The sequence below is a fragment of the Chionomys nivalis genome, chromosome 6 (assembly GCF_950005125.1).
Source record: "Chionomys nivalis chromosome 6, mChiNiv1.1, whole genome shotgun sequence".
In the NCBI taxonomy this organism is placed as follows: Eukaryota; Metazoa; Chordata; class Mammalia; order Rodentia; family Cricetidae; genus Chionomys; species Chionomys nivalis.
In genome coordinates, this window is record NC_080091.1 from 30659971 (window position 1) to 30685726 (window position 25756).

A 25756-nucleotide genomic window follows, 5' to 3' on the forward strand; every position below is an offset into this window, starting at 1 on the left:
TACTTATAAATGCCCTGGCCTTAGCTTGGTTTGTTTCTTGTCAGCTTTTCTTAACTGAAATTAGCACATACTTTTTGCTTGTGGACTTTTACCTTTTTCTATTTCTGTATTTTCTTCCTCACTCCATTGCTGGTTGTGTAGTTGGGTGGCTGGCACCTTTGGTCCTCCTCCTTCTCTTTCTCCTTCCTGTTGCTCCCCTTGGTTCTCATTCTATTTATACCTTCTGTTTGCTAGCGCTGCCTATTCTTTCTCCTGCCTCACTATTGGCTGTTCAGCTCTTTATTAGACTATCTGGTGTTTTAAACAGGCAAAGAATCAAAGCCTCACAGAGTTAAATAAATGCAGCATAAACGAAAACATCCCATCTTTATATTGTTAAACAAATCTTCTAGAACATAAAGAAATTTAGCACACCTTAAAACACTCTTGCGCTGCCCTGGCTAGTTCACTCCTTGAAGTGATGAGCAAGGGATGGAGCCAGTTCTCCTGCTTTCAAGTCCTCAGGGTCTGTTCTGCCACTGTATACTTTCAAACCCATTTCTACTGTGTTTCCCAGGCCAGGTGTAGGGGCCACCTTCCTTCCTGAGTGCTGCAACTGGTGAGCGGCAGGGGCAGCTCTCCTGCTCTTATGACCTCGGGGTCAGCTCTCCCATCTGCCACAGGCAGCAAGGGGCAGGGAGGGCATCTCTTTCTTCCCACACCACCATATATTAGTTGAGGGGCAGGACCAGATCTCCCATGCTCACATTACCGGAACCAGATCACCTGTGCCCCTGGCTACAGGGTCAGCTCTGCTGTGTTGCACAGATGAAGTGCAGGGCCCACTTTCCCGAGTATTGCAGCTGATAAAAGGGACGGTCTGCTCCTTGGCCAGCTGGAGGCCATAGGGGCAAGTGGGGCAAGGCATCGTTCCCTTACCCCCCCCCCCCCCACTGTAAATGAGGGAGGCTGGCTTAGTGTTTTTATTGCTGTGAAGAGACACCATGACCACACCAGTTCTTATAAAGAAAACATTTAATTGGGGTGGCTTGCTTACAGTTTCAGAGGTTCAGTCTATTATGATGGGTAACATGGTATTGTGCCAGAAGATGTGGTGCTGGAGCTGAGAGAGTCCTATATTTTGCAGGCAACAGGGAGTCTACTGAACACTGGAGGAAGCGTGGGCAAAAGAGAACTCAAGGCCTGCCCCCACAGTGACACACTTCCTCCAACAAGGCCATCCCTCCTAACAGTGCCACTTCCTTTGGGGCCATTTTCTTTTAAACCACCACAGAGGTAGTACCAGCTATGCCCCTCTCATACTCTAAGGGCTGTCTCGTCAATAGGGTCAACTCTACTGTGCTACCCAGGTGAGGTGCAGCCCCCATTTCAACTGGTGAGGGATTGGGTCAGGTTCCCTGCCTGCTGCAGATGTCAAGGAGTAGGGAGGAGGGCATCTTTCTCTCACCTACACCACCACGTGGCAGATGACCTATTCTCCTATTCTCCTGTCCTTAGGCCCAGCTTATCCATGCCCTGCAAACAGGGTCAGCTCTATGGTGCTATGAGGGCAAGGTATAAGACCCTCTCTCCTGAGTGCTTCAGTCTCTGAGGGGCAGGACCAGTTGTCCCTATTGTTGCATCCAGTGATGGGGCAGGGCCAGCTATGTACAGTTGACCTTCTTCTTGACCTTTGGTTGTATCAGGATCCATGGACATCATCACGGAGCCATGGACATCAATACAGATTGTGACTGCTTCAGTACCATGTACTCAGACATGGGCCTTGGCAGCAGCCCACGCCCAAACATCACCATGGCCCTTGGTGGCATTCAGGTCACCCATTTCAGTTTGTTCCTAACCGCTTTAACTTCTTTTGATATGCCTCTGTCCACAGGACATGAACTATTTCTCTCTCTCTCTCTCTCTCTCTCTCTCTCTCTCTCTCTCTCTCTCTCTCTCTCATACCACATCATACATTTGCTCACTATAATAGTGCCCACCTGCTCTGTGCTCCAGGGCCTGTGCTTTCTCCTTGGAGACCAGGGCAGGGTACCCCACATCTGCGTGTGGGTCTCTTTGTCCCAGTCCATCATGGCACTGAACAGTCTTCCTCCTAAGAGCTTGGGGCATTTGGCCCTGGGTGTGTGTATGGGTCTCTTTTAAACATCCTGTAGCCCACCAGGTGGTGGTGGCTCATACCTTTAATCCCAGCACCCAGGAGACAGAGGCAGGTGAATCTCTGTGAGTTTTAGGCCAGCTAGGTCTACAGAGTGAGTTCCAGGACAGCCAAGGCTACATGGAGAACCCTGTCTCAAAAACAAACAAACAAAAACAAAACAAAACAAAAAAACGAAAAAAATCCTGTATCCCAGTTTTTAAAGTTATTCATTGGGTTGTTTTCTTGAGGTACAGTTTTTCCTCCTGTTCTTTATTTATTTTAGAAATTAATCCTTTATTGGGATTGGCAGTGATCCTTTATTAATGTTGGCCTTACTGCTTGTGTGATTAGTGTTCTGTTCAGAAGGTTTTTCTTGTGACAGTGTGTTCAAGAATATTCCCTACAATTCTCTTCTATCAGGTTCAGTGTATCTGGTTTTATTCTGAGGTCTTTGTTCCATTTTGAACTGAATTTTGTGAAGAGTGATAAACATGGACCTGTTTTCATTCTTCTACGTATAGCCATCCACTTTGACCAGCACCATTTGTTGAAGATGCTTCTTTTTATTTTCAGTGTGTCTTTCTAGTGTATATATATATATATATAACCTCAGGTGTTTACACATGTGTGGATTTATGTCTGGGTCTTGGGTTTGATTTGATTGATTAATTTTTTGTTTTTTTATTTTTTTATTTTTTTTCTTTTTATTAAAAATTTCCACCTCCTCTCCTCCTTCCATTTCCCTCCCCTTCCCCGCTCCACTTTCTCTTCTCTCTCCAGTCCAAAGAGTAGTCAGGGTTCCCAGTGGGAAGTCCAAAGTCCTCCCCTCTCCATCCAGGTCTAGGAAGGTGAGCATCCAAACAGACTAGAGCAATACCATGCTGCTTTTATTATTATATCTGTGTAGTACAACTTAAGAACTGGGATGATGATATTGCCATCAGTTCTTTTATTACTCAGAATCGTTTTAGCTACCCCTTCCCAGTGATTCCATATGAAGCTTAAAATTGTCCCTTCAATTGCTTTGAAGGATTTTGTTGGAATTTTGATAGGGATTGTGTTGACTTTGTAGATTGCTTTTGGTTGAATGGCCATTTCACTGTAGTAATTTTACTGATACACAAGCAGGGGGGTTCATTCCTTCTTATGATATCTTCTCCCATTTCTTTTTTTTTTCAATCTAGTAAAATTTTTATTACAGAAGTCTTTTACTACTCAGTATTGCTGGGTTTTGAGGTAGATCGTTTCCTAATTTTCTGAGAAATTGCCATACTGATTTCCAAAGCAGCTGTACAAGTTTGTACTCTCATCAGCAATGGAGGAATATTCCCCTTACCCCATATCCTGTCCAGCATTAGCTGTCATCAATCAGTGTTTTGACCTTGGCCATCCTGACAGGTGTAAGAATCTCAGAGTTGATTTGATCTGTATTTCTCTGATTACTAGTGATCTTGAGCATTTTCTTAAGTGTCTTTTGGCCATTTGAGATTCCTTTGTTGAGAATTCTCTGTTTAGGTCTGTACCCAGTTTTTAAAATTAGATTATTTGTTCTTTTGATGTCAAGTTTTTTTTCGACCTCTTTGTATGTTTTGGAGATCAGTCTTCTATCAGATGTAGGATTTATGAAAACCATTTTCCATTCTGTAGACTGCCGTTTTATCTTTTTGACCATGTCCTTTGCTTTACAAAAGCTTCTCAGTTTCAGGAGGTTCCATTTATTAATTGTTGCTCTCAGTGTCTGTGCTGAAGTTATATTTAGGAAGCGGTCTCCTGTGCCAATGCATTCAAGGCCACTTCCCTCTTTCTCTTCCATATGATTCACTGTGGTTGGTTTTATGTTAAGTCTTTCATTCATTTGGACTTGAGTTTTGTGCATGAGGATAGATAAGGATCTATTTGCATTCTTCTACATGTTGATATCTAGTTATGACAGCACCATTTGTTGAAGATGCTTTCTTTTTTCCATTGTATAATTTTAGCTTTTTTTGGTCAAAAATTAGGTGTTTATAGGTTTGTGGATTAATATCTGTGTCTTCCATTTGATTCCATTGGTCTGCACTCTGTTTTTATGCCAATACTAAGCTGTCTTTATTCCTGTAGCTCTACAGTAGAGTTTGAAGTGTGGGATGGTGATGCCTCTAAAACTTCCTTTGTTGTAGAGTATTGAATAGATACGGAGAAAGTGGACAACCTTGTCCTGTTTCTTATTTCAGTGGGATCGCTTTGAGTTTCTCTCCATTTAGTTTGATACTGGCTGTTGTCTTGGTGTATGTTGCTTTTATTATGTTTAGGTATGTTCCTTGTATCCCTGCTTTCTCCAAGACCTTTATGATGAAAGTGTTTTGAATTTTGTCGAACGCTTTTTCAGCATTTAGTGAGATGATCATGTGTTTTTTTTTTCTTTCAGTTTTTTCATATGGTAGATTACCTTGATGGATTTTTTTTTTGTTTTTTTTTGTTTTTGTTTTTTTTTTCGAGACAGTGTTTCTCTGTGGCTTTGGAGCCTGTCCTGGAACTAGCTCTGTAGACCAGGCTGGTCTCGAACTCACAGAGATCCGCCTGCCTCTGCCTCCCGAGTGCTGGGATTAAAGGCGTGCACCACCGTCGCCCGGCACCTTGATGGATTTTTGCATGTTGAATCATCCCCGCATCTCTGGGATGAAGCCAAATTGATCATGGTGGATGATTTTTTGATGTATTCTTGGATTCAGTTTGTCAGTATTTTATTGAGTATTTTTGCATCTATGTTTGTGAGTGAGATTGGTTTGTAATTCTCTTTTTGGTTGAGTCTTTGTGTGGTTTGGGTATCAGGGTAACTGTAGCCTTGCAAAAGGAATTTGGGAATGTTCCTTCTGTTTCTACTGTGTGGAACAATTTGAGGAGTATTGGTATTAGGTCTTCTTTGAAATTCTGGTGGAATTCTGCACTGAAACCATCTGGCCCTTGTTTTTTTTTTTTTTTTTTTTTTTCTTTTCTTTTCTTTTCCTTTTCTTTTGGATGGGAGACTTTTGATGACTCTATTTCCTTAGCGGTTATAGGTCTATTTAATTTACTTATCTGGTCTTGTTTTAATTTTGGTATGTGGTACTTATCCAGAAAATTGCCCATTTCCTTTAAGTTTTTCAGTTTTCCTGGAATGCAGGTTTTTGAAGTATAATGTAATGATTCTGTGGTTTTTCTCCCCATGTCTGTTGTTATCCCCCCCTTTTCATTTCTTATTTTGTTAATTTGGATATTTTCTTTCTGCCTTTTGGTTAGTTTAGATAAAGGTTCTTCTATTTTGTTGATTTTCTTGAAGAACCAACTCTTGTCTAATTGATTCTTTGTTTTGTTTTCTTTGTTTCTATTTTGTTGATTTCAGCTCTCACTTTTATCATTTCCTGCCGTCTAGTTCTCTTGGGTGAGTTTGCTTCTTTTAATTCTATTAATTCGCCAGTGTGGGATTTCCCAGCTTCTTTATGTGCTATTTCTCTTAGCACTGCTTTCATTGTGCCCCATAAGTTTGAATATGTTGTGTGGTCATTCTTACTGAATTTTAGGAAGTATTTAATTTCTTTATTTCTTCTTTGACATTTGGTGATAAAGTTGAGCATTGTTCACTTTCCATGAGTTTGCTTTCTGCAACTAGTGTTGCTGTTGAATTCTAAGTTTAAGCCATGATGATCCGATAAAACATAGGGGGATTTCCAGGTTTTTTTTTTTTTTTTTGTATCTGTTCAGATTTGGTCAGTTTTAGAGGAGGATCCATGAGGTGCTGAGAAGGTATTTTCTTTTGTGTCTGGGGTGCAATTTTCTATAGATGTCTGTTAAGTCCATTTGAGTCATAACATCTGTTAGCTCCTTTAGTTCTCTGTTAAGTTTCTGACAGACCTGTCTAGTGGTGTGGTGGGGACATTGAAGTCTCCCATTATTAGTGTTTGGAACTTGATGTGTGATTTAAGCTTAATAATGTTTCTTTTACAAATGTGATTGCCTTGTATTTGGGCATAGATGTTCAGAAATGAGACTTCATCTTGATGGATTTTTTCCTCTGATGAATAAGAAATGGCCTTCTTTATCTCTTTTGACTAATTTTAGTTTAAAGGCTTTTTTTTTTTTTTTTTTTTTTTTTTTTTTTTTTTTTTTTTTTTTTTTTTGTTAGCTGTTAGGATACCTACACCAGCTTGTTTCTTAGGTCCATTTGATTGGAGAATCTTTTCTGAACCCTTTATCCTGAGGTAATGTCTGTCTGTCTGTCTTTGTATTTGAGGTGTTTTTCTTTTATGTAGCAGAGGATGGATTTTGTTTTCATATCCAATCCGTTAGCCGTGTCTTTCTATAGACAAATTGAATCCATTGATATCGAGGAATACCAATGACCACTGATCGCTCGTTCCTCTTGTGTTTGCTTTTGCTGTTGTTGTTGCTTTTTCCTTAGGGATTTGCTGGTGTGGAATTATCCATTGCCTGTGTTATTGTGGGTGTAGCTAACTTCCTTGGGTTGGAGTTTTCATTCTAGTACTTTAAGTAGGGCTAGATTTGTGGATAGGTATTGATTAAATATGATTTTGTCATAGAATTTCTTGTTTTCTGTCTATGTTGATTGAAAGCTTTGTTGGATATAGTAGTCTTGCCTAGCATCCATGGTCTTTTATTGTCAGAATAATGCCTCACCAGGATTTTCTGGCTTTCATTGTTTTCATTGAGAAATCAGGTGTAATTTGATAGGTCTGTGTTTATATATTAATTGGCCTTTTTTCTTTGTAGCTCTTAATATTCTTTCTGTATTCTGTATGTTAAGTAGTGTTTTGATTAATGCGTGGTGATTGGACTTTTTTTTTTGTTCAGCCTATTTGGTGTTCTGTAAACTTCTTGTATTTTTTCTTTTTTTTTCTTGATTTTTCTCGAGTTCTACGTTTTTCTCTGCTCTCCTCCCTACTTCTCCTCTCCCCTTCAACCCTCCCCCGAGGTCCCTATGCTCCAAATTTACTCAGGAGATCTTTTCTTTTTCTACTTCCCATGTAGATTAGATCTATGTATGCCTCTCTTAGTGTCCTCATTGTTGTCTAAATTCTTTGGGATTGTGATTTGTAGGCTGGTTTTCTTTGCTTTATGTTTAAAAACCACTTATGAGTGAGTACATGCGATAATAGTCTTTCTGGGTCTGGGTTACCTCCCTCAAAATGATGTTTTCTAGCTCCATCCATTTTCCTGCAAAATTCAAGATGTCATTTTTTTTTCTGCTGTGTAGTATTCCATTGTGTAAATATACCACATTTTCCTTATCTTTTCTTTAGTTGAGGGGCATTTAGGTTGTTTTCAGGTTCTGGCTATGACAAACAATGCAGCTATGAACATAGTTGGGCACATGTCCTTGTGGCACAACTGAGCATCCTTTGGATATATACCCAAAAGTGGTATTACTGGGTCTTGAGGAAGGTTGTTTTCTAATTTTCTGAGAAATCACCACACTGACATCCAAAGGGGCTGTACCAGCTTGCACTCCCACCAGCAATGCAGAAGTGTTCCCTTTACTCCACAACCTCTCCAGCATAAGTTGTCATCAGTGTTTTTGATCTTGGCCATTCTTACAGGTGTAAGATGGAATCTCAGAGTTGTTTTGATTTGCATTTCTCTGATGGCTAAGGATGTTGAACATTTCTTTAAGTGTCTTTCAGCCATTTTAGACTTCTCTGTTGAGAGTTCTCTGTTTAGGTCTGTACTCCATTTTTTTTTTGATTATTTGTTCTTTTCATCTCTTGTATTCTGTTTTTTATTCTTGCTTCTGTAGTTTCCTGATCATTTACCAAGATTTTTAATTTCCAGATTTGTGTTTTCTTTATCGTCTCTATTTCAGTTTTCAAGTCTTGAACCATTTCTTTCACCTTTTTGATTAATTTTTCTTGGTTTTATTTAAGGGATTTGTATATTTCTTCCAATTTTTTGTTTGCCTTTTCCTCCACTTCTTTAAGGGAATTTTTTGTTTCCTTTTTAAGGGCCTCAGTTATCTTCATAAAGTTATTTTTAAGTTCATTTTCTTATGTTTCATCTGCATTGGGATGTATAAGTCATACATAAGAACTGTCATAAGAACCACTAGTTTTTGGAGGCATTATATTGTTCTTTATGTTGTTGAGGGTGTTCTTACCTGTTGTCTACCCATTTCATTTTACAATCAGAGCAGATGGAACTCGTATTTCAGGGCACTCCCCTTTCCTCCAATTGCTGTAGTTTGGAGCTGTGTCTCTGATCTCTGAGGGGAGGGATTAGATGGAGACATCCCATTTAGAGTTGTATGTTCCAAAGTTTTTCTCTTTCTACATAATATCTGACTGTGGGTCTCTGTACTTGTTCCTATCTGGTGCAGGAGGAAGCATCTGTGATGCTTGCTGAATAAGGCACTGATCTATGAGTAGCAGAATATTATTATGACTCATTTTATTATTACTTTTGTTTTAGATTTGGTTTTACCCTTGATATCTGGGCTGTTTGGTTTCTGGTTCTTGGTTATCCAAGCAGTATTTGCTGGGTATGGACTCCATCTTATAGAGTGGGTCCTAAGTCAAATTTGATATTGGTTGGTTTATACCATTACCCTAGCACATTTTCAGGCAGGACATATCAAAAGTTTTGTGGATGTGTTGGTGTATACATTTCCCTTTTGGTAGCCTGCAGAATACCTTTCTTTACTGAAGACACTAGAACATAGGGGTGAAGGTTCTCTATAGGCACCAATTTGAGCTCTCTATGTTCAGAGAGGTGTTTGGGTATTGTCTTCCATAATGGGGCCTTGATATCATTTTGCTGAGAGCAACCTATTATCTTGGCAACAGCCTGCATTGTTAGGAGATATCCATGAGACCCCTTTAACCAACAGCTCAAGTCAATGTAACCCAGTCTTGCTATTGGAAGCTTCATTTGGTGACAAGAAATGGACACTTGGGACTCTGTATCCTTCATTATTTGGAGATTTCATTAGGATTGCCTTCATATATTTTAGGAAGTTTTGACTGCATGAGATTTCCATACCACCCCTGAAGTCTGTCTCTCCCCACATTCCCTCTTTCAACGCCATCGTTCCTCCCCCCTCCACCTGATCCTCCATTTTAGTTCCCAAACTCCCAAACTACTCTTAAATTCTGCCCTATTTCTCACTCTCAGGGAGATCCATATGTCCCTCCTATTCCCTTCCTCTATACTTTAACTCTCTGGGTCTATCTGTAGCTTGGTTATCATTTATTTAACAACTAATATTCACATTTAAGCGAATACATACTATATTTATCTTTCTGGTTCTGGGTTACCTCACAAAGGATAAGTTTTTCTAGTTCCATCCATTTGCTTGAAAATTTCATGATGTTCTTTTTTTTGAAAACAGCTGCATAATACTTCATTGTGTAAATGTACTGCATCCTCTTTAGCCATTCTTTTGTTGAGGGGCATGTTTACAGTTTCTTGTAATTATGAATAGAGCAGCAATGAGCATGGTTGATCGTGTCCTTGTAGGATTAAGCATCCTTGAATGTATTCTCAAGAGTGGTATGGCTGTATCTTGAGATAGATTGATTCTCAACTTTCCAAGGAACTGTCATATTGATTTCCAAAGTAGCTGTATAAGTCTGTACTGCTGTTAGCAATGGATGAGTGTTTCCCTTATTCCACATCTTTGCTAGATGAGCTCTCATTTGTGTTTTTGATATGAGCCACTCTGAAAGGTATAAGATGAAATCTGATAGTATAAGATGTTTGATTTGTACTTTCTTCATGGCCAAGGGTGTTGAATATTTCTTAAATATGTTTCTCAGCCATTTGAGTTTTCTCTATTCGAAATTCTCTGTTTAGATTGTAACCCATTTTTAATTGGAATATTTGGTTTGTTGATGTCTAGTTTCTTGAGTACTTTATATATTTTGGATATTAATTCTTTATTGGATATTGGGTTGGTAAAAATCTTCTCCTGTTTTGTAGGTTGTCACTTTGTCCCAGTAACAGTATCCTTTGCCTTACAGAAGCCTTTCAGTTTCATAGGTCCCATTTATTGATGATCCTAGTGCCTGTGCTAATGGTAGCCTGTTCAGAAAGTTTTTGCATGGGCCAGTGAATTCAAGACTTTCCCCTACTTTCTCTTCTCTCAGGTTCAGTGTATCTGGGTTTATGTTGAGGTCTGTGGTCCATTTGGAGTTGAGTCTTGCACAGGGTGAAATATGGATCTATATGCATTTTTCTACATGTGGACATCCAGTTTGACCAGCACCATTTTCTGAGGATGCTGTCTTTTTTCCAGCATGTATTTCTGACTTTACCAAAAATCAAACCATAGGTGTGTGGTTTGATTTCATTGACCAATTTGTTTCTTTTTAGGCTAGATGCCATGCTGTTTTTATTATAGTTTTGTAGTACATTGAATGGAGTGGTGAGACCTCCAGCAGTTATTTTATTGTTCAGGATTGTTTTAACTACCTTGTTTTTGTTCCCTCCATATAAAGCTGAGAATCGTCCTTTCAAGCTGAAGAATTGTGTTGAAATTTCAAAGGAGATTGCATTAAATCTGTGGATTGCTTGTGGTGGCATGTCCATTTGTACTATGCTAATTCTACTGATCCATTAGCATGGGGGATTTTTTCCGTCTTCTGATATTTTCAGTTTTTCTTCAGAGACTTGAAGTTTTTATCATATAAGTCTTTTATTTGCTTGATTAGAATTACCACAAGACATTTTACATTATTTGAAGCTATTGTGAAAGGTGTTATTTCCATGATTTCTCCTATTGGTAATTCTGTATAGGAGGGCTAACGATTTTGGTGAATTAATTTTATATACAGATACTTGTTTATCAACTATAGGAGTTTCTGATGGAACTTTTAGGGTCAAGTATGAATACTGTCACGTCATCTGCAAATAAAGATATTTGACTTTCTCCTTTCCCGCTTGTATCCCCTGATCTCTTTAGTTGCCTTATTGCTCTAACATGTCAAATATTATATTGAATAGGTATGGATGGGCAACTTTCTCTTGTTTCTGTTTTTAGTGGAAATGCTTTAGTTTCTCTCCATTTAGGGTGATGCTGGCTCTGGGTTTGCTTTCAACTGTTTTTATTATATTTAGGTATATTCCTTATATTTATAATCTTTCCAGAACTTTTATCATGAAGGGTGTTGAATTTTGTCAAAGACATTTTCTGCATCAATTGAAATGATCATGTGGTTTTTTTCTCTTCCAGTTTGCTTATATGGCAGATTATATTTATTTATTTTTGTGTCAAACCGCCTTGCATCTCTGGGATGAATCCTATTTGATTGTGGTGGATGATCTTTTAGATATGTTGTTGGATTTAGTTTTCAAATGCAAAATGAGTATTTTTGCATCAGTGTTAATGATGGAAATTTGTAATCCTCTTTCTTTGATGGGTCTTTAAATGGTTTGCGTATCAGAGCAACTATGGCCTCAGAATGAATTGTGCCATGTTCTTTCTGTTTCTATTTTGTGGAATAATTTGAGGAGTATTGGCATTAACTCTTCTTTAAATGTCTGGTAGAATTCTGTGCTAAATCCTTCTGGTCCTGGGATGCTGCTGCTTTTCTTCTTCTTCCTGTGCCTCCTTCTTTTTTCTCTTCTTCTGGTTGGGAGAATTTTAATGACTGCTTTATTTCACTAGGTGTTGTAGGTCTGTTTAAGTTGCTTATCTGATATTGATTTAAGTTTGGTAAGTGACACCCTTTGAGAAATTATTCATTTATTTTAGATTTTTCAATTTGTTGGCATTCAGGTTTTTAAAGTATGTCCTTATACTTCTCTGGATTTCCTCAGCTATGCCTCCCTTTTCTTTCATTTCTGATTTTGTTAATTTGGATATTCTCTCTCTGCTTTTTAGTTAATTTAGATAAGCATTTGTTAATTTCATTTATTTTCTCAAAGAACCAACTCTTTGTGTCATTGATTCTTTGTATTGTTCTCCTTGTTTCTCTTTTATCAATTTAAGCCCTGAGTTTGATTCTCTTTTGCTGTCTGCTCCTCTTGTGTGTGAATTCTTCATCTTATCTAGGGCTTTCAGATACGCTGTTAAGTTACTAGTATGAGATCTCTCCAGTGCTGTGAACTTTCTTTAATTGTAGAAAGTCTTTCTTTCTTGACACACTTTTTATTCAGTAGATAATTTTCTAGTTTCTGTAAGTTTGTTAATTTTCTGTTATTGTTGATATTCAGCTTTAATATGTATAGTCTGATAGGATTTAGGAAGTTATTTCCTTTTTCTTGTATCTGTTAAGACTTGCTTTGTGTCTACATATGCTGTCAAGATTGGAGATAGTTCATGCATGAGGTGCAGTAAAAAAGGTATACTCTTTTGTTTTTGGGTGAGTGTTCTGTAAATGTCTCATAGGTCCATTTGGTTTATAATGTCTGCTAGCTCTAGCCTTTCTCTGTTTAGATTTTGTCTGAATGACCTGTGTATTGTGAGAGTGGTGTATTGTTGTCTCCCACTATTAGTCTATGAGGGTCAATATGTGAATTAAGCTATAGTAGTGTTTCTTTTACAAACTTGGCTGCCCTCATGTTGGGGCATAGATGTTAAGAATTGACATGCCATCCTGGTGGGTTCTTTTCCTTTGATGAGTATGTAGTGTCCTTTCCTGTCTCTTCTGATTAGTTTTGGTTTGATGTCTATTTGTTAGATATTGAAATGGCTTACTTTCTGGTCTGTCCATTTACTTGGAATATTTTTTTTTCAATCCTTTACCCTGAGATAATGTCTCTTCTTGATATTGAGATGTATTTCTTTGATGCAGCAACTGTATGGATCCTATTTCAAATCCATTCTCTTAGTCTGTATCTTTTTTAGGGGAATTGAGTCCATTGATATTGAGAGATATCACTGGCCAACAATTGTTGAATCTTGTTATTTTGTTGGTGTGTGTGTGTGTTTCCCCTCTTTTCCTTTTGCTAGTATGAGATTATTTCCTGTGATTTCATTGGTGTAGTTAACTTCCTTAGGTTGCCATTTTCCTTTGGCACTTTAGGTCGGGAATTGTAGATAGATATTGTTCAAATTTGACTTTATCATGGCATATCTTATTTTTTTAATCTATAGTGACTAAAAGTTTTGCTGGGTATAGTAGTCTGGACTGGCATCTATGATCACTTCAAGTTTGCAAGACATATGTCCAGGCCCTCCTGGTTTTTAGAGTGTCCGTTAAGTCAGGTGTAATTCTAATAAGGCTACCTTTATATATTACTTAGCTTTTTTGCTTTGCAGCTTTTAATATTCTTTCTTTGTTCTGTATATTTAGTGTTTAGATTATTTACAAATAGCAAGGGAACTTTCTTTTCTAGTCCAGTCTATTTGGTGTTCTGTATGCTTCTTGTACCTTGATAGGCATGTCCTTTAGGTTAGGGAAATTTTCTTCTCTGATTTTGTTGAAAATATTTTCTGGGCCTTTGAGTTACTATTCTTTCCCCTTCTTAATCCTGTTATTCTTAGGTTTGATCTTTTCATAGTGTTGCTGATTTCCTGGATGCTTCGTGTCAGAATTTTTATTTAACATTTTTTTTGATATGTCCATTTCTTCTATTATATCTTCAACACCTGAAATTCTCTTTTCCATCTCTTATAGTCTGTTGATAAATCTTGCCTCTGTAGGTCCTTTTTGAATTTCTAAATTTTTCAAATGCAAAATTTCCTCAGTTTGAGTTTTCTTGATTGATTCTATTTCCTTCTTCATGTCTTGAACAGTTTTTTTTTTCATTTCCTTCCACTGTTTGTGTTTTCCTGGATTTCTTTATGGATTTATTCATTTTTCCTTCTGTTTGTTTGGTTTTCTTGGATTGGAGAGATTTATTAACTTCCTTTTTTAGGACTGAAGAAGGATGCTTAAAAGAAATCCCACATGAGCTCATAGTTGAGAAAAATAGAGGGTTATTTATTTAGGGGTAGACACACAAATCACAATCTTCTGCTGGAACGGAGAACAGCAACCTAATATCGCAGCTGGAAAAGAGACTGGATGCGTGCTTTACATCAGCATGAATAGTATAAGTGGGCGCATAACTAAAAGGCTACTGATGGTAGAAAATCCTACAGCATAGGACCTCCATCTTCTTCATAAGGTGGTCTTAAGGTCATTTTCCTGTGCTTCAGCTATGTTGAAATATTTAGAATCTGCTGTGGTAGGGTTGCTGAGCTCTACTGGAGACATACTGCCATGGCTGTTATTGTGCTTTTACACTGGTATCTAGGCATCTATCTGGGGTTGGGGTTATAATAAATGCAGGCGCTGATTTCTGGTTTTGTCTTTGGTGGGTGTTGTCTTCCTTTTTTCTGTTTCCTATGTTTCCCTGTCTTTCTTAACTGATGTGTTAACAGGAAATGCCTGCTCGTGTTGGAGGCTGGGATAATGAGCTGAGCTGGGGGAAGAAATATTGGAGAAGAATATTCTTGTTATTCATTGGGAATGGGGTGATAGAGGAAAGAGACACCACAGCAGATTTTCCTCTACAGAACTGGGGATGAGACTTGGGGTGGGGGCGGTTGGGACTGGAGGAGAAGAAAGAGAGGTGAAGCTCTGCAGTCAACCTACCTAGTTCTTGGCAGGAGTGGCTTGTGGGTTAGCACAGGCTGCATGCTGGAGTTGGAGCCTGGGATAAATGAACAAACCGGGGTGGGGGATTGGGAGAGGAATGTCTGTCCCGCAGGAGATGTGGGCAGTGGAGAAGAAAGGTTGCAGCGGTGTTCTGTTGCAGAGCTCGGGGTAAGACTGGGGATTATTTGGAGAGCAAGGACTCCTGAGTCAGTGAGGCGCCATGCAGCTGCCAGAGGAGAAAGACATGAACTGCCAGCTGGAACCTTGCTGATAAACCATGATCCTTGTGGTAAAATATAAAATAGTAGAAATGGGTTAATTTAAGATATAAGAGCTAGATACAAATACACTTAAGCTATTGGACAACCAATATTGCAAATAATATAGTTTCCGTGTGACTATTTTGGGTCTAGGCAGCCAGAAACAAACAAGCAGCCTTTGCCAACAACTGCCTTTGCAGTATCCTAGGGGTTATGATTAATTTTCATTTTAATTTGATTCAAGAAATTTTTAAATTTTCTTCTTGATTTCTTCAATGACTCAGATGAGTCAAGATTTTATAGATTTTATTAAGTCTCCATGTATTTGTATAGTTTTAGTTTGGATTTATCATTTTATTCCATCATAATCTGATGATATAGAAGAAATTATTGTTTTTTTTTTGTTTTTCTTTTTTTGCCTTTGTTAACAGTAACTTTATGGTCCAAAAAGTGTGCTGTATTTTTTAGAAAAGTACATGGATTGCTGAGAAGGTATTCCGCAGCTATTGAATAGTATATCATATATATGTCTGCTTGTTAAATTCATTTCTATCTAGTTAATCCTGGCTTTCCTTTGTTTATTAATTTACTGTGAATGATTAATGTATTGAGTAATGATAATGGGTATTAAAATTACCCATCACTGTTCTACAGTTCTATCTTTACTTTTATGTTTGAAAGTGTTAGATAAGGTAATATTTAATTCATATTTATTATAGTCATTTTATCTTTGGGATAATCTGTTATTGTTATTAGTATCCTGTGACCTTTCTTCTTTCCAACTGATTTAGGCTTGGATGTGTGCTTTGTTAGGTGTGAGAGTAAGAGCTCCTACTTTGTTCTGCATTTCCTTTACTTGGAAAATCATTTTCCATCATTTCACTTTCACATGTGTGTTTGCAAGTGAGATAATTTTCTTTTTATAGAGAAAGTAGTTGGATTTTGTCTACGTTTAAGGTTACCATTGAGAGATATTTAACATCTTTCCTCATCTCAGAGGTTTGCTGGCTTGCTGAATTAATAAAACATGAGTATCATTTACCTATTCTGCTAGTGAGGTTTATTCATTCCTGAGCTACTGTGCTTGTGTCTTCCTCTGTTTCCTGTTCTGTTAGGTTTCTTTTATAATTGCGGGTTTTGTGTTTAGGAATTGTTTAGTTTAAGATTATCACAGATCCTTATTCTTTACTTTCAAAGGATAGCTTTGTTAGACTTGGTTGTTCTGATGCACACTGATTTTGTTTCAGGAATTGAAATATATTAGGTCATGTTCTCCTGGGTTTGTTTTATTTATTTATTTATTTATTTATTTATTTATTTATTTATTTATTTATTTTTGCTGAGAAGTCTGCTATTGGCATGTCTCCCTTGTAGTTTTGAGTATTCTTTCGTACTTCTCTGTTCCTGGCATTTTAACCATAATTTTATTTTTTGTTGTTGTTGTCATATCATTTAGTGTTTCTAAATTCCTCCTATAAATTGTCACAGAGGTCTTTGTTTATAGTTGTTTTTTTTCTTTGTTGCTATATGGACATACTAATTCTGAACTCAGTCTTCAGTTTTTTGTGTTCTTTCTTTTGCCTATTCTAGTCTATTGATAGTGCTTTATGTCGAGATTTTTTATTTGATTCATTGAGTTTTTTATTTCCAAAATTTCTGTCTATATATTTTGTTTACGAATATGTCTATTTGCTGATTTCCTGTCTAGGTTGTTGTCTTTCTCATCCAGGTCTCAAATTGACTTCTTTCATCTGTTTGAATCCTATTTAATGCCAATCATCATTTATAAAGGAAGAGTTTTGAATTCTTTGGCATTTTAGCCATGTCAGCATCTTCACACGTAGTTATTGAGGGTTTTGGAATTTTTGGAGAAGTCATTTTCTTACTGATTCTTCTTACGCTTATATGTATTTCTGAGTTGGATTTTATGTATATTTAGAAATGGATATTTAATTCTATGAGATCTTCATAGTGACCTACTTTAGGAAGAAAGTTGAGGATTCTATTTCCTGTAACACTCAGGAGAAAATGAAGCTTTATAATAGAGTATCAAAATAAACCAAATGCAGAAATATAAAGTCAAATATATGACTAAATATTATGTTAACAATAACCACAGAAAAGAAAAAAATGGCAATTATGTATTTTAAGTTATACATTGTAGACTCTTCTTCTTTTGACCCCATGAGTTTGGTGATCAGTGGCTGGGAAGGTTTCTTTTTTAATTTTTTAAATTATTTTTATTGAGATATACATTTTTCTCTGCTTCCCTTCCTTCCTCTCCCCTCCCTTTCTACCCTCTCCGATGGTCCCCATGCTCCCAGTTTATTCAGGATATCTTATCTTTTTCTACTTTCCATGTAGTTTAAATCCATGTATGTCTCTCTTAGGGCCCTCATTGTTGTCTAGGTTCTCTTGGATTGTGAATTTTAGGCTGGTTTTCTTTGCTTTATGTGTAAAAGCCACTTATGAGTGAGTACCTATGATATTTGTCTTTCTGGATGTGGGTTACCTCATTCAAAATGATGTTTTCTAGATCCATCCATTTGCCTACAAATTTCAAAATGTCATTTTTTTCTGCTGTGTAGTATTCCATTGTGTAAATGTATCACATTGTACTTATCCATTCTTTGGTTAAGGGGCATTTAGGTTGTTTCCAGATTCTGGATGTGACGAACAATGCTGCTATGAACATAGTTAAGCACATGTCTTTGTAGTATGATTGAGCATCCTTTGGATATATACCCAAAAGTGGCATTTCTGGGTCTTGAGGAAGGTTGTTTCCTAGTTTTCTGAGCAATCACCTTACTAATATACAAAGGGGCTGTACCAGTTTGCACTCCCACTAGCAATAGAGGAGTTTTCCCTTTACCCCACATCCTCTCCAGTACAAGTAGTCATCAGTGTTTTTGATCTTGGCCATTCTTATGGGTGTAAGATAGAATCTCAGAGTTGTTTTTATTTGCATTTCTCTGATGGCTAAGGATTTTGAGCCTTTCCTTAAGTGTCTTCCAGCCACTTTAGATTACTTTGTTGAAATTTCTCTGTTTAGGTCTGTACCCCATATTTTATTGATTATGTGTTCTTTTTTTTTTTTTTTTTTTTTTTTTTGGTTTTTCGAGACAGGGTTTCTCTGTGGTTTTGGAGTGATTATTTGTTCTTTTGGTGACCAATTTCTTGAGTTCTTTGTATATTTTGGAGATAAGCCCTCTGTCTGATGTGGGGTTGGTGAACATCTTTTCCCATTCTGTAGGCTGCCATTTTTTCTTGTTGACCATGTCCTTTGCTTTACAGAAGCTTTTCAGTTTCAGTCCCAAAGCAATCTACAAATTCAATGCAATACCCATCAAAATTCTAGCAAAATTCTTCACAGACCTCGAAACAATTAATAAATGGGCTGGGAAGGTTTCTACTTGCACCAGAAGGCCACTGGTTTATGTCCCTAGGAGCAGCCCTATCTAAGCTTATGGGCATCTCCAAAGTACCTTGGAAAGAGTATTGACATCTGCACTGAAGGCAAACCTGCAGGAAACAGCCCTCTGCATCAATGTCTGAGCTCTTGGATCCTCACTGTTGCTTTTCTTGTATTAATATTTTCTAAGTTGTTAAATGTCTTTGATTAATTTCCAGAGTTCTTAAAATTATTATTTCTATCAGTGTCATAAATGGGATGATTTTTAGTGTTCATTTCTCTGCTGTTTTCATCAGTGGCAACTTTTATGATTGGATTATAATTTCCTTGTGTAACTGCCCTCCTTTTTATTGGCTCACTTTATTGGAAAATATTAAATTTATTCTTAAAATTAACATTTGAATTCTACAGGCAGTGTCTATATAAAAGGTTGTTTATTTTTAATCACCAAGCTTTAGATTGGTATTTTAAGTTGAAGTACTGAGGTTTCCTATTATCTGGCTATCTTGTGTTTTCCTGGTCATGCCTTGAGTTTCCTTCCTGTGTTGCTTAATCTTTCAGCCTCTGTTCCTTGACCATTTTTTTTGCCCTGTCTGTGATCCTGTTTAATGTGTTTACTTTGTTATTTTTTATCTTCAGTTGTTATTTTTTTTCCACTTAGACATTAATTTTCTTCACTGAGAGTTTATTTACATTTTTGTACCTTCTTTCAATTCATTTTGTGTGTGTGTGTGTGTGTGTGTGTGTGTGTGTGTGATTAATAGTATTTTATATGTCTGTCTTCATGCTTAGTTAAAGAATTCTGGTTCCTTTTCCTCCAGAGGTAGAGGACAGTATACTAGGACGTGGTTATCCTGTCACTCACACACCACTGAGAGCTCTAGTCCTGAGCCTTGTGCAGCCCATCTGCTCACATCCTCACAAGGCAAAAGATTACTCAGCACTTCCACTTCCAATTTAAATGTTAAGTTGCCTTTGTCTATGACTTTACTCAATTGTATTTTTATAGAAGTTATTTGTATTTATATTTATTTGTAATGTTTATTCCAGTGCATTATTTTTGGTTTTGCAACTGACTTCTTTTTTGTATTTTTATTTATTTTTTTAAATAATATTTTCTTATTTTTCATACCAATCCCAGTTCCCACTCCCTCCCCTCCTCTTCTCCCTCTTCATCCCATTGCATCCCCCAACCACTTCTCAGAAAGGGGGAGGCTTCCCATGGGGAGTCAACAAAGTCTGGCACATCACTTTGAGGTAGGACCAAGGCCCTCCCCACTATATCTAGACTGAGCAGGTTTCCCTCCAAAGAAAATGGGCTCCAAAAAGCCAGTTGTGTGGCTGGGGCAGTCTGTGGGGCCATTGGCAGTAGGACCAGGATTTATCCCTAGTGCAAGGAACTTCTTAAAGTTAAATCTGTTAATTTATCTTGGGTTATATAAGATTAACAGAAATTATTAGTATTTAAAGAATGAATATTTTGTGTGTACTACTATTAAAGCTTTTTTGATAACTCAGAGATAAAAAATATTGCTTCAGATTTTAGTTAAATAATGGTTTGACTTTAGAACATTAATATACCTGAAATTTACTTTTGTATTTAATATAAAATATAAATGTAATTTCAGCTTTGTCTGTATATTAATTTAAATATTTGATCATAATTAATAGGGATGTGTATTTTTTCCTAGCAACTAAAGATACCATTTCTATCATATATCAATTTTCTCTACACTCACTTATCTGTTCATACATCCAGTGATTTATTTAGTGTAACTTTTTAATAATTTTAATTTCTGTTGAAAATAGATTTTTCCTGCTGGGCCGTGGTTGCGCACGCCTTTAATCCCAGCACTCGGGAGGCAGAGGCAGGCGGATCTCCGTGAGTTCGAGGCCAGCCTGGTCTACAAGAGCTAGTTCCAGGACAGGAACCAAAAACTACGGAGAAACCTTGTCTCGAAAAATCAAAAAAAAAAAAAAAAAAAAAAGAAAATAGATTTTTCCTGCTTTGTTGTTTTCTCTCCCCCAAGTCCTCCCATGCTCCATACCCACCAAAATCCACACTCTTTCCTCTCTCATTAGGCAACTAAACAACAATAACAAGCAAACCAGAATAGAACAAAACAAAAAAAAAATAGGAAACAATGGCCAAAGGGGGGGAAAACATAAGAAACAAATACAGATACAAAGACACATACATTTGCACACAGAAAAATCCCATAAAAACACAAAATATAGGAAAAAGATTTGTAATGTAAAATAAAAACAAACACCAGAAAAAAAAAAAAAACAAGATGAAACAATGCCAAGACCAAGAATTACAAGGTAAAAAAAATCTCCATACATACTACTGAGAAGTTCTGGGTTGACAATTTACTGCTGGGCATGTGGCCTGACCTTAAACATGGTTTGTATACCTAGTGAGACTCGATTGGAGAAAATGAATTTTCGTTTGTGTGCAGTTGTTAATTGGAGATAGCTTCTGGGTTAGGGTTGTAGGCTTGTGTCCGCTCAGTACTCTTGGCCTTCATCTGGCTTCGACCTGTGCAGGCTCTCTGTGCATGCTGACACTGCCTCATTGAGTTCATATGTGTGTCTGTCCTGTTGTATTTTATAAGACCTTGTTTTGATGGTGTTCCATCTCTACTGGGTCTTACAATCTTTCTGATTCCTCTTCTGCCCTGAGTAGAGAGCCTTGAGAGAGAGAGATCCCATTTAGGACTGAGTGTCCCAAGGTTTCTCACTATTGCTTAGTTGAGGAAGCTTCTGGGATGATGACTGAGCAAGAAAACAATCTATGAGTATGCCAGAATGTTATTAGGAGTCATTTCATTGCAATATTCCTTTATCAGAACAATATTATTTGGTCTTTTCCTAGGTCTGTAGCCCGTTTGGTCTCAAGTTCTTGACTACTGAACAGTGCCAGGCATGAATTCCATCTCATGGAGTGGTCTTAAGTCTAATCAGATAGTGGTTGGTTACTTTAGACTTTTGTGCCACTATTGCTCTAGTGTACCATGCAGGCAGCTCACCGTTGTAGATTTCAGGGTTTCCAGATGGGTTGGTACTTAGCTTTATCCTCTGATAGCATGCTGAATACCTTCCACTAGTTAGTAAGGGTGAAGGCTCCAGATAGGCAGCAGTGTGACTTCTCCATGTTTACTGAGTTCTTTAGGTGCTATCTTCATCAATATGATCTTACCATCAGTTTGTTAAGAGCAATTACTAGCTTTGGAAAGATACTCTGGTTTGTTTGGGGGGTTCCATGGGAACCCTTTGGCCAAGAACTCAATTAGATGTATCCTTTTCCTTACACTGGAGGTTTCATTTGGTGGTGAGAGATAATTAGTTCAGGCTTGTTTCTCCTGTTATTTGGTGATTCTATTTAGATTTCTTTCATATATGTATATACTTTAAGAAGCTTCTACTGTAATGGATTTCTATATGAACTGTCAAATGACCCTTAGTTTTAGCTGTTCCTCCTCATGCTCCCTCCATTACCACCTATTCCCCCCTTCTCTGTTTATCACTCCCATTCCACTATCCCCAGTATCCATCTCTAATTATATGTTAATTATATAGTCCATTTCCCTTCCCATGCCAGTTCCTTACTAGATACCTAACTTATTAAAGACATAACAGCTAGCATCCTTTTATAAGAGAATACATACCATATTTGTCTTTTTAGGCCTGGGTTACCTTTACTTAGGGTATTTTTTTCTTCCCCCATCCATTTGCATGTGAATTTCATGATTTTGATTTTTTAACAGCTGAGTAATATTCCATTGCGCAAAATGTACCATGTTTTTTTTTTTTGTTGTTGTTGTTTTTGATCTGTTCATCTACAGATGGACATCTAGGCTGTTTACAATTTCTGGCTATTATGAACACAGTAGAAATGAACATGGTTGAGTAAGTGTCTCCATGTAGAATGTAGAGTCCTTTGGGTATATGTTCAAGAGTGGTATAGCTGGATTGAGGTAGATCTACTTGAAACTTCTTGTATCTCAATAATTTTCATTGTTGCTTTCTTTAATTTTCCTTAATTAGACTTGATATATATGTATATATACAATGTATATTTTAAATCAGTATTAAAAATATTCTGAAAACAAACACCACTGGTATATTGTTTGCGTTAATTGTCTTCTAAGTATGGTAACTAATTGTATCTAAACATTGTACCTCTACTCCATTCACTTTGTGACCTGTCAGCTGTGCTGTGTTCTCTTCCTAGCCGTGGAAGAGCTTTTTACTATTGGAAAAGCTGTTAACCTTTACATTATAGCAGATTAGGACTTGCACAAGTAGCTTTCTTCTCTGTTCAACACACTTCTGTACATGAAGGACCACAGACCATATTGTCCGTCTTCACATTATAGAGAACTGTTTCACAAGGGACCTCATCTTATTATCAATAGGCTCTGATACAAAAGTAAAGTTTTATTAGTCAAGGAAGAGTTTGCCTTTGAGTATAGTTCCAAAGAATAAGGAAATCTTTAGAGCCTTCACTTCAGATGTCATATATGATTACATTGGCAAGTGTTGATCGGTTATTATTGATAACTTTGGAGAAGTGTATGTAATACTGTGAACTGATGAATACATAAGAAATGTGGGTTTCTTCACTCCCAGGTTTTTTCCCGTGTATCCACCTGAAATAAATGTTGAATAAATTTTTATGAAATAAAACACAATTATGAATTGCCAGCTTATTGGGTGTGCTTTTCTAAATTCTTGATAAAATGTTTCAGAAAACATTGAAACTGTATATTCCCTGATTGTAACAGTATGTTCTAACTATACTTTTTTTCTGGAGCCGGAAGATGTTCTTCACATAGGTGTTGTTTCATTAGTAGTCATTGTCTGTTTACTTTGAAAATGTTATATTCATTTTGATTGTTGATGTCTTGGAATATTTATTTTGGTCTATTGATAATGCTGAGAGACTGTTGAACTCATTTGAAGTTGCTGGGATGGAAATCACAAACTTTAGTGGGAGACTGACAGGAAAGTCAGAATAATGGCATCAGATCCTGTCAAAGAAACTATGCAGAATTATAGACTTGCACTCACCTTCCAAAGGTTAAGAGAAACTAGGTAGTTACTAGAGTAATATCAGAAAGGGGAAACCCTGAGAACTGCTGTGGTCTGGAAAGAACACAGGATATGGAAAGGGATAGGGAGATACGGGCAAAAGATACACATTGGAGAAGAGAGCAATCGTGAGTGATGGCAAGGCTTGAAGATGTGTGAGTACTTATTGAAGAGGATGGAAAGACCTTAAACTGAGGGAAGCAGAACAGAAATAAGAGAAGAGCAGGAGTTGTTGAATGAGACCATACAAGAGCAATGGAATGTTGATTAGAATGAAAAGCTGCCTTTGGAAAATATTTTAGCATAGATTTTAGCAAATAACTTTGTAAGAAAATAATGAAAATAAGGACAGGTGTTATGAATAAAGAGAATCATATAAAACTTTAACTTACTCTGAGTAACTTTATATTTTATATAATTATATCATAAAATGTAAGAAATAATTATAGATAAAATAAAATTATATTAATTTATAGTATATAAAATTAGCTGGAAATTTTCTAAACTAGATTTTATTAAATTATTTATTAGACTTGTAGCTATTAAAGTCAACTTTAGTGCAGTTCATTATGCATTTTTCTGCTTTCTCCCTTACCAAAATGTAAGAGAACGGACCTGGAAAAGCACACATTCTTACAAAGACAGGTTATAGGGCAAAACATACCAAGTTCTTTTCATGTGGCCATTATGATCCTAAACGATTAGTTTATTTATTATACTATCATGTTGAATATTAAATATTTAATGATTGTAAGTGCTTAAATTAGTAAAAAGTAAAGGGCTAATATAAGAAAATTATACATGGTTATATTTATAAACATAATAATTTGGATCCTAAGAAAATGTTTGCAAATTGGATCTAATAGTTACTAATAGTTATCTAAATATAAAATGAATCAGACTTACAATAGGAAGGCAGCCTATAGATAGATTTAATTAAAATATTGAAGAAGAAGAAGAAGAAGAAGGAGGAGGAGGAGGAGGAGGAGGAGGAGGAGGAGGAGGAGGAGGAAATTTTCATGGGTAGAATAAATCATTATTTTTCTATCTCATGATAGAACATTCATGGTAAAAACAAATAACCAAATGTACAGACAAACTTTCATAAGCAGTGGAAGGCTATGACTATTTCAAACATTTTGTTGTAAAATATAAAGGCTTTTTACTGACAAGAAATTTAATTACCAAAGATAATTTTTATTTTACTGGCTCAGAAGAACTCTTAGTTGGGTTAATCAGAAGGGTTGGCATGCAGTTACTGGTGGGTTTGGGAAAGCTTAGTTCTGAGGACATTCAGAACAAGTGAGTCTTTGATTGTGCTTCTGCTGAATCTTCTAAAAGCATCTTTGTTTTGGTTATCATAATTATTTTAAGCAGAGTCTGACAAAATACATGTTTAAAAGTCAACCACTGTATATATTTCTTAACTTTTTAATCATGTTATTTTTATCTAGTATACTATGCTATGTTATTGTAAGTAATATATTATTCCTCTCATGTAAATATGAATACATATATAAGTATACTATGTTTATATTTGATGTCTTTACAAAGCATATGAAGTCCAGCTAGAGAATTATCTTAATACTGCCACTATAGTTATATACTCTGAGATTAAACTGGGTCAGTATATGTGAGCTATGAATAAAAAGGACCAACACATTACATTCATGTTTAGGACACACACCCTCACACATGGGTGACTAAATGTACATGTACACACACAGTCAAATAAAATGCATTGTATGCTTCTTAATGTAATTATATGGAGACAGTGATATTAAATTATCATCAAGTAATAGGGGCAATAACCCAAAGAAATGTCAGAGAATGTAACACAAGCTACAAAATGTAAGGTATTATTAGGCAGTTAAAGAGCATAAAATGTTACTGGAACATTTTAATATTGTATTTTCAGTGAGTGTATATGTCATGCTCCATCAAAAGAGTCCACATGTGCTTTGTGTAACTCAACGACTGAGAAACACTGAACTGGTAGACCCATCATTCCAATGGCATGGGCCAAAAGGAAAAATTGTTTCAGGTAGGATTTTATTTTTATTATCATAATTAAATAGATACATCTCAGATTTACTTATACTTAAAAGAATATTTGTATCTAAATACATTTATCATTTATTCTTATATTTTCTTTGTAGTCTCGTGGAGTTGATATAGTAATGTTGATAATATAAACATTTCCTATTGTCTTTATTAAGGATGAAGATATCAAAAAATTCAGCTGTTTTGAGAGTTCCATTTTATGTGAAAAAATGAGTTTCTGATTTCATTA

General features: G+C 36.5%; 1 protein-coding gene and 1 non-coding gene across 2 annotated transcripts in view; both read left to right on the forward strand.

Annotated features, from left to right (window-relative positions):
- The window catches only part of Zpbp (zona pellucida binding protein), a 123643-nt gene that overhangs the window by 16728 nt on the left and 81159 nt on the right, over window positions 1-25756 (forward strand). The window contains exon 3 of the mRNA XM_057772361.1: window positions 25382-25507. Coding sequence (XP_057628344.1) covers window positions 25382-25507 — 126 coding nt within the window. The remainder of the gene's footprint in view (window positions 1-25381; window positions 25508-25756) is intronic.
- LOC130876641 (small nucleolar RNA SNORA24) lies at window positions 22557-22682 on the forward strand. The gene has a single exon (XR_009057300.1). It is a non-coding gene; the product is annotated as a small nucleolar RNA SNORA24 (small nucleolar RNA).